At 46.5% G+C, this 9900-nt stretch overlaps 1 protein-coding gene and 1 non-coding gene across 2 annotated transcripts; both read right to left on the bottom strand.

The window, feature by feature from the left end:
• TRNAG-CCC (transfer RNA glycine (anticodon CCC)) lies at nucleotides 1–71 on the bottom strand. Its single transcript has one exon. It is a non-coding gene; the product is annotated as a tRNA-Gly (tRNA).
• Nucleotides 72–3984: 3913 nt separating this feature from the next.
• Nucleotides 3985–9644, bottom strand: LOC109762379 (phosphatidylinositol/phosphatidylcholine transfer protein SFH2). The gene is made up of 11 exons (XM_020321232.4): nucleotides 9292–9644; nucleotides 9186–9214; nucleotides 7488–7571; nucleotides 7336–7389; nucleotides 7095–7172; nucleotides 5995–6048; nucleotides 5621–5680; nucleotides 5442–5537; nucleotides 4945–5046; nucleotides 4769–4849; nucleotides 3985–4569 (listed from the first exon to the last, which is right to left on the bottom strand). Exons 1-11 carry the CDS (start codon nucleotides 9344–9346, stop codon nucleotides 4279–4281), a joined length of 984 nt encoding a protein of 327 aa, XP_020176821.1. The 5' UTR covers nucleotides 9347–9644; the 3' UTR covers nucleotides 3985–4278.
• Nucleotides 9645–9900: the final 256 nt, after the last annotated feature.

Here is a 9900-nt window from a genome sequence, read left to right on the forward strand (position 1 = left end):
TGCGCATCCAGGGAATCGAACCCTGGTCAGTACCGTGGGAGGGTACTATGATACCACTACACCAGATGCGCTTCTTGTTTAGCATCCCACAAGAATGCCTAATATAATATAATCAGTAGCAGAGAAGACGTGAACGGAAATTATACCAGGATCATAATACGCTAGTCCCTCCATTGCTTTGGAGGATCGCTTCCAAAACCATCTGACCATCCATAGGGACTAGCCTCCTGGGCCCTCGCGCTATCACCGTATAATCCATCTTGTGAGAGAAAGCCTAAGCTGATCGAGTCCTTGCATGTTTTTGTTCGATTACTGACACCATAAGCGAAGCTTCATGCCCCGTCTGATACAGTAATAACATCGTCAAGCGATGTGATACCACGTAAAGCATATATTAATTCCAGAGTTATACTAGTATTACACAGGAATTCTTAGGTATGCTTGCCCCTTGGCATGGACAGGCAGAAACAAACATGGGACATTTTTCCTGTCGTCCCTCACAGTAGGCTTGATGAGATTATTCGCTGTGGCGCCTCAGTTTACCTTCTTTCAGCCGCCGGAACAGAGTGCTCTTCTTCATACCCAAAGCCTCGGCTAGCTCTCGAATCGTCATGCGGCCATCCAGGGGTAGCCCACGTACAGCTTTAGGGCCAAGCTCCACCCGCCTGCGGCCGCAGTTCTTAGGCTTCTTGCTCACCACGGCATGTATTCCACCACCGCGGCGCCCGATCATCCATATGCGCTGCACGACCCTCACAGGCACCCGCATTTCGTCCGACACGGCTCTACTGACTCCACGCTTCATAATTCCACCGCGCGCCGTTCCTCTGTAAAAGCATGCGGTATATGTGACGGCGTCCTGCGCCTTCTGTTCGCAATCTGGTCTGTGAACAAAATGGAAGCACAAGCTAGATTACAATTACGGGCATCATATAATTCTACCAAAAGTAATTCTAGTACAGTTCATATTAACTGAGACATGTTGTGAACAATAGCAATACAGATTATTTGGGTATACAAAATCAAATAATGCGCTACGCATATTCTCTGATACTATGCAATTAATTGAGTATACAGCAGTAGCATCATGCATGGAGCATAAATGATGTGAACAATAGAAGTGCAACTATGTGAGTATGAGCCGAGATCATGGAGCATAAAATACTACACTAACGAATTGTTTCAAAGATACTAGTAACATTTTCCCTCAATTGCACCATTCAAAGTAATCTACAAACCCCTCTCTTTGTATCGTGTGCACGCCTCGTAGTGTACGTGACCACGATGCCACTCTGTATGTTGAAACCCCTTCTATCAATGCAATGATACGCTGACAATAGCATATTCGAGAAAAAAAAAGTAATCTACAAACGAGTTATTTACACAAAACCACCACAGTTGGGGCTAGGGTAACAATTTGATACCATATTTGTGCCAGGGCACAAGAAACCACCAAATTTGTGCCTAATCGATAACGCGAAGCACTGATAGTCTAATTTGTTTTTGACAGGTAGGGCCCACCTGTTAGGACAACGTGGCATGCCTATCTGGACAATTCGCTGAGGTGGATGTAGGTCCCACCTGTCATCCTCACGCACCTTCTTCTTCCTTATTTTGGTCTCTCTCCAACCAGCCACACAGAGGACGTCATGCCCGATCCCGCAACGCGCGCCTCGCCCTGAGCAGCAGCCCCCGAGCAGCTCGCCTCTAGCCTCACCGGACTCCACCAGTGGCCATGCTCAGTCTGGACCCGCGCTTCCGGCGCCATGGCCGACCACCACGGCCGTCCCCGCCGGCAGCCCGACGCCTGACGAGCCGCCGCTTTCCCGCCATCAAGCTCATCCTCTTGTCCAGCCCACTCCGACGATGCGCGCCTCGCCCCGAGCACCACTGCCCGAGACGCTTGCCTTGCCGGCCGCCGCCAGTGCCCACGCTCAGGCTGGACCCGCGCATCCGCCGCCATGGTTGGGCACCTCGGCCGTCCCTGCCGACAGCCCGACGACCGACGAGGTGTTCCGAGCCCGGCGCCTGAAGCTGGGGGACCAAGGCACACTTATGGGAACGCTGGGAGTAACGGACCAAGCGGTGGGAGGCGAGACAGCTGCGGAGCTTGCACGCACTTAAGCTGTTCGACGGAAGGCAGAGAGCTCAGTGCAGAAATTGGGAGGCCAGTGTTGCTGGATGTATTCCTTCAAGCCAAAAACGCATGCATGCGTACGCGTCCGATGGATTGCTGGAGGGTAGCGGCTCTATTTCCGGCGAGAAAGAACACACACGCACGCGACACAGGGACACTGATTTGATGGCCACATGACAGTGCGAAGCTGGCCAGGCCGTGCGGACTGCGCGACGTGATTCCTTCGGGAGCGACGCACCAGCACGAGCTCCGCCACAGATGCCTTGTGCCCGCCCTGCCGCGGAGCTGGCCGGGTGGGGCTCCTGTCTGGACGAGGCGCCGCCGGCCCTCGCTATGTCCGTCCGGGCGGGGCTCCTGCCGGATTAACACGCCGCCCGTGTTCCCGTAGGCATAGCTCAACAGACCCGGCGACTGGCACGATCGGGATTGGGAAAAACGAAAGAGTTCACCAAGTGTTCAGCCGTCCATAAGCTGCTCGATGGAATGCCTCGTAGAAAAGATACGTGAAGATGATGAACGTCTAGTCATTGACAGGTGGGGCCCGTGTCTCATTTGCCACATCAGTTGGTCAATTTTTTTGTCTTCGCCATGTCAGCCCGACAAGTAGGCCCAGCCGGTCAGAACGGTTGTTTTCGCAAGTAAATTCGACAATCAGTGCTCCGCGTTATCAGTTAGGCGCAAAGTTGATGGTTTCTTGTGCCCTGTCACAAATGTGGTACCAAATTGTTACCCTAGCCCCAACTGTGATGGTTTTGCGTAAATAACTCTCTACAAACAGAACTCTGATTTTACGAAGAAATCATGAAGGAGACGGACATATATGGCATGCACAACTAAACAGATGTGCACAAACCCTAACTGAAAGTGTGAACTATATATTCTTGGTCTATTCAACGTCCGGCAATGGAGCACAACTGCAAGAACATGAACAACTTACTCAGTCGAAGCCTCGGCCGCTGCCGCCCGCATCACCTCCACCGCCTCTGCCGTTGCCGCCGGCGTCCGAGTGAACTCCTCCACCGCCCCCTGCGTGGTAGCCGTGGATGTCCGAGCGAGTGCCTCCGTGGCTGGCAAAGTCTCCATGGTGGTCCGCACATTGTCCGTCCGCCCCATCTCCTCTATGGCCGGTGGCATCGGCTCGTCCGTACTCTTGTATCTCCTCACACTCCCAGAGTCCCAATGGATGGGTTGATTCAGATCGAATAGAGCCATCGTTTCGGACGGCTAGGTTTTTCGAAGAAGAAGAAGAAGAAGGGAGATTAACTGGCGCGGGGCGCGATGGAGCTTGCATTGCATGAGGGATCGGAGACCCATGCGACCAAGCGCTTCTAGCGAGAGTTTTTTTTTTATGGGTCTAGCGATAGATTTTAATGAAGAAGGGCAGGCGTGGCCAGGCCGGAATGGCCGGGCTTCCTCGGTCTCCGGCTCCGGGTAGAAAAACGGCCTGAGCTCTGGAAGAAAAAAAACTGAGACGCCTACCATACCGGGACGGTGGGGGGATCGTCGAAGATGGTTACTCTACATCTGGACCTCACCCGTTTGTTGCTGCCAAAGCGGTTTTCCCCTTTGCCACGCACGCACGCATACGTTCCCGTTCCCGTCCAAGCCAATCGCCCCGCGCTCCGACGCACATCGCCGACGACGCGCGCGGAGCCATCTGCAGAGACCGTCGCCGCCGGACGGGGCTGCTGGTCAGGCACGCACCCGGAGAGCAAGCGGGCTCAGAACCGGGCGCGAGCCCGCCACGGCGTTGCTCCGCCACTACTGCTTCGTGCTAGGTCCCATCCTATCCTACTCGTCCTCCCACCTCATGTTTGCAGAACTGTGCTGAAGCTTACAAGCTGTCATAATAAACATCCATCATCCATGGATCTTGTTATAGTGCCAGTTTAACATATGCAGGTTCTATGCTAATGGATATACACTGTCCGGTTCATCTCTTCCAGCTACGACCCCAAGCCGGCATCACCCTATGCATCACGGAGGAAACGCCGAAGCCTTCGCTACTATATCCCCCCCAGCCGATCGGGGGGATCCAACCAACATGGACAAGTAAAATCATGGATTTCATCGGAGGTCGCTCGCATTGGTTAAGGAAGGTGCTCCGCATGCAGATGGCCACCATCTTCGGTGGCGCGGCATCAGACCTTGTGCCCGTTGGTCGACCCGTTCTGCTCCCCCATCTTGTGGAACTCGGCCTGGATCACCTCGACGATCTTCGCGTCGTTTGGGTCAGGCTCCGGGATGCTGACATGCAATGATCCCATCTTGAGGAGCTCCTTGTGCGACGATTGCTGATTGGTGAGCTCGTAGAGCTCTTTGTGGAAAGGATGGTCAGGGGAGAAGCAATCGTCGGCGTTGGAAGATGAATGCTTGGATGAGCCTGATCCCTCTCGTCGGCAGAAATGGGGGAGAGCTGAGTAGTCCATAATCTACACAATTTTGAGCAAGGGGACTTGTCACTAACTTTGGATGTCAGAGAGAATAAATGCTACACAAAGGTAATGTTTTCTTCTCCACCACCATATTGGTGGTACCTATATTTGCAGTAGTAGTAATGTTACTCAGCGGTTAAGAATCTATGCAAAGACAACAATACGAGAGAGTAACAAAATAATAACTAAAAAATACCTTCAGAAGTTCATCTCTCCCACAACCACTCAAAACTTTAACCTTCTTTTTTGTCCTCTCCTGCAATAGGGGCTTCACAACCTACCAGTATGCTCAAATGAAATGACAGTTAGCATTCACTACAAAATTTGCTGATACAATCTGAGGACGGGCCTTTTATGGAAAAATCATTGTACCTTCCAGCATGCAGAGAATATATATGGAACATTAACTATGTAATATGTCTCTGACTTTTCAGGGTAGTTCAGATCATCAACAGTTGATATTGAACTCAGCATCTGTAATCCAAACAACAGCAAAAATGTCACGCTAGCTCACCATAACACATAAGCAACACAAGTAATGAGCACTCTGCAATTTTATCAGAAAAATAAATATTATGGCACAAAAACAACAACTGGTCCTGTAATATTAGTATTAACATTTATGTTAGTTTTTTATGCTAGACTGTGTTGACCTCTACGGTAGACAGGTAAACATCCAAGATTTAAGAGTAATTCCTCTAAAAATTTAACGTGGTAAGGTAAAACCTGAGTACCAGTGTGGTCATATCCCTTGATGTATTAAAACATGCTTATTTCAGCAGCATTTAAGTCCATTCATGTATAGGACAAGGATAATGTTATACTTGCTCGGAGAAGAAAACCATTTTGAGAAGACTAATAATATGTACCTTCATTTGGCTCAGTGCTGACAACTTTAAACCAGTCATGTCGAGCACTTTAACGCAAGTGGTGATCGGGCGTCCAAACTTTTCCGTCAACATGGGCTAAGTGTGATGTGAACAAACATAAGAAGAAGGATATGTGTTAACATAAAAATTAAGATTTGAGCATCTAGCTCGACACTTACCAAAATTATGCGATCACGGTATTCGTTAATCTGAATATGAGATTGCACATAGTAGTGCACCTGAAAAGGAAACAGATCAACTTCAGTTGACAAAATGTGGAAATGGTACTCCAGAACTAGCATAAGTTGGTTCATTAGTTGATCCCATAAAAGAGGTACCATTACTTCAATAACAAGGTATTGGCAGTAAGATATAACTATGTCAACCACTAAACAGGGATCATATCATTTTAATACCCAACAAATATACTTAAGTTACATGAACCTCAAAACGGTATCTAGTATACACTACGGAAGGTGAAAACTATCAAGTTTCATAGTTTTTGTCGTAGTCTACGTAACAAATACGGAGTAGTAAGCATCTGAGAAAGTACCGAAGCTTTGTCATATGTGCTCTGACCAACACCAATGCCAAAAACTGGAAGACCCTGCCAACAAGAGAAAACAAAATCAAAACAAATTATTAGGAGTCTAAAACTCAACTAAATCTTTTCTTTACTACTCCCTCCGTCCCATAATATAAGAGTGTTTTTGACACATAGTATTACAAAGATCTAAATTGGTGGCGGTTCGTTCATATTACTTAAAAATTGCCGCAGTTGCCAACCACTCTATGCAGTACATATGGTTGATTGGGCTTAGATTTTGAGATAAACTATTTTATACGAGCTCAAGGACTGGTGGCACAAGCATTTAAACAACTGATGATGTATAATAAATCTGTAGCAACGTACAAGCATTTAGCTGGGTTAATTAACAACCACACTACCAGTATTTTTTGGTGGGCTAGCTAAAAAAACATTGATGGGTACAGACTTGGGTAACAGATAGCAAGCAACAACATAAGTAATTCATGAAATTGCAGAACCATTCCGTGAAAGGGCCAATAACTCTTTGATGGTGTGTTACAAGAAGTCAAAGAACATTATCTGATGTTGTCCTACAGGATGACACATTTAGTGGGAACAGTCAATGACACAGAAATAAATGAGGAACATGCCCTAACCTCCAGCATGCCTTAATAATAAAGGAATATTAAGCCAGCAGCAATAATCACAGCTTCAAGCAAGAGATATCCTAAAGCGCTATGCTTTATTTTTGAACTTAACCATACCTAAGCTTATGTCATAGTTTGCTAAACACTAACAGTCCCTTGGGCTCTTCCTAGCTAGAAGGTCCGTCACAACTCACAACTTTGCAGCTCTGACTGGGACAACATTCTATGGAAGATTGCAGATCAACAAAAATAAACATTAACCTCTTCAATTCTGCCAACTTTGTTCAGTACTATCTGTTCATTTGTCAATAAAAATAATTTGATTAACCGGTAGATGTGACCTAGAACACTAACAGCTAAAGGGTGTGCCCATTTTCTTGCACACAAATATGCATGGAAACAAGTAGTTGCATCATGAATTCATGATCAATTATTCAGGATAAGAAACATATTACTAGTGTTAGTAGATAACTATACCTCCTTGGTGTATCCTGAGAGTCCAACAAGTTGTGAATCACGTATTGATCTGTATAAATCTACTGGGAGTATAGGTCTCTGTACATGTCCAATGTAGTAAGAGATTAGTGATTAACAGAATACATGAAATAAGATATTAGCAACAAGAGCTTGAAATTGTATACGGACAAGAGATTCTGCCATGCTAGTAACATCTTAGTACCTAACAGGATTATTATTATAACCCATAAGGATTACTCACCTCCAATACACTATCAATTTCATTTTCAATCCTCCAATTCAAAGAATCTACAAGCTGCAGAAACAATATTCAAACCCAATTAAGCAGTTAATAACCTTAAGAATATAATTTATCTGTTCCTTTATTGGATAAGAAAATATGAGAAAGACTACCATTTTATGAGCCTTGGAAACATTCCATTCTCTAGCCTTGAGAAAGCGCAACATTGTTTCTCTAGGGTGGCCTTGGTGCACATTCTGAAATAAACAAGATACGTTTACAAACCTCCGCAACCACTGATAAAAGTGATATATTCCAAATATTTAAATAGCTGCAGATGCATGAAATTCTGATCTGCGATTCATCTGATTATGGTTTATGAAACTAATAACTTCCAAAATAATTCTTCTATGAACCAAAATATTTTTTACTGTAACATAACATGTCGACAGTCATTTGTGATTGGGGTCCACCAATGAAAATCATAAAAATCTAAGGCTAGAATTAAACTTTCCAGATAGAGATAGAAATGGTCATTTACTGATTTCTGCCCCACTAGTGGTAGCTATTTTCTTGCAATACAACAGTAGCCAGAAAGGGCTACAAAAAAAGAATATTACTCAAGGTTGGTTTATTTGACCACTCAAATTTATTAACATTTGATGAGCCTTCAATGACCAAAAGAAAGAAAATACAAAGACAAATAGTAATATCTATATCACCTTTGATGATTATACCAATTACTGGTGTAGTAGTTACATGTACTACTAAAAGTAACAGTATATGTTCTTGCAGGGCCAATTATGTATGGATACCATGGTTTTGGTCTTATTTTCACTTCATTGGAAAATAACTAGTGTTAAAAAAAATCCAAAAAATGTTAAATTACTAGGGGTAAATAGCAAAGTGGACAGGGTTGGTCAGAATCAGACATTGTTCAGTTGAATCCGACACATCCATAGGTGCCGCAACAAATTGAACTGATTCTGCACTTCTGATGAGTTCTGAATTCCAATGCAGTGTTGACATCCCAATTTCACTACACTAACAATTACGCTTCAAATAAGTTGGCATTGCTTAACTTCAAGATTTAGCGCACGTGTAACATGTTTCCTCTTAATTTTATAGACATTTAATTAAATGGTAGCAGAAAGACATATTGAAATGCCGCGCCTTTACTGTTAACATGCATGCGTCCAGATAGTTCGGTGAACATCGGAGGTCAAAAAGGGAATAATGCCACAGCAGTCGAAACGTCGTATACAATAGGTGACTGCAGACCTGATAAGATGGCAAACGGCATGATGTTTTGGCGAGTATATCCACATTAACTCAGCTCACTTAGTAGACCTGAGAACAGCAAAACGCCACCATCCATCGGCTGCATAAAACAGGATGATCGCCACCAACGAACGCCAACCCATGCAATCATAATTGGACGTCATCGAACATGCAATGTCGGTACACTAGACAGCTAAAGCGCCACTATACCCTCGCCTCACCAACCCATAGGAAGTGCACCAGCTTCGCTTGCCGCCTATTCGGCCATGGATGATGGATCAAGCACCACTCTCCAAACACACCGCCCACCTGACAACTCATGGCTGACAAGATCATACCTCTAGCATGTGTCATTAACCAAGAGAGGCTCAGAGATAGCCCATTTTGCAGTAAAAGATTTAGGACATCCCAAGCTTTAGAAGAATACGCGGAGTAGTTCACTCCCCCCCGCACCGAATCAGATCAAATCTGTAGGGCACCGAGAATAGCTAATCTAGGCCATGATCCAGTGACAAGAGCTACGAGAATCCATAAGAATGAGTAGCAAGATCCAAGATTTGGCCACAGGTGCATGCAGGCCAGATCCGTACCTGGAACGTCCTCCTCAGCGGCGCGTCCACTGCAAGCAAAGAACCAGATCACGTCAGGGCGCCGCAACAATCGCGAAAAGAACTGGGCGAGAGTAGACGCACGCACCTTGATCCATGAGGATGCCGAGCTGCCTGACGGCGTCCTCGGCGGCGGCCCCCATTGCGCGCCGCCGCGGGAGGGGGCGGCCGGGGAGCTCGAGAGATCGGCGGGCCCGATCCGGTGGCCGGATGGAGGGGAGGGACTCGGGCGATTGGAAGGTGGCTCCGAGTTCTTGGTGGCGTCCTGTGGGCGCCTTGGCTTGGACGGCCGCTTCTGGTTTATGGGTGTGTGCTGCCGCTCGTCGTCTGTCGCGGTGATTGTCTGCTTGCCTGAATGAATGCTCCTGCGGATGCTCGGTGCGCGAGGGGGAAGCGTACGTCACACTGCTAGTAAACTCGACTTTTGGGGGAAGAGAGTGGGAGACAGCGATGGAAATAAAAAGTCAATGTATATGGACTGCGTTCTGGACGGCGCACCGCGAACTACGAACATTTCGCGCAAGAGCAACTCTAATGGATGATGTATTTCAGAGTAGACTACGTATTTTAGGGCATCTTAGATGACGTATTTTAGGGCATCTTCAACGTCAACTCTTAAATTGTCCGCAATCGTTCGGATCAGACTTGTTTTGCCATCCAACACGGTCGTATATCGGTCCGTTCGACGGCCTAGACG

Source organism: Aegilops tauschii, chromosome 6, assembly GCF_002575655.3.
Source record: "Aegilops tauschii subsp. strangulata cultivar AL8/78 chromosome 6, Aet v6.0, whole genome shotgun sequence".
Lineage (NCBI taxonomy): Eukaryota > Viridiplantae > Streptophyta > Magnoliopsida > Poales > Poaceae > Aegilops > Aegilops tauschii.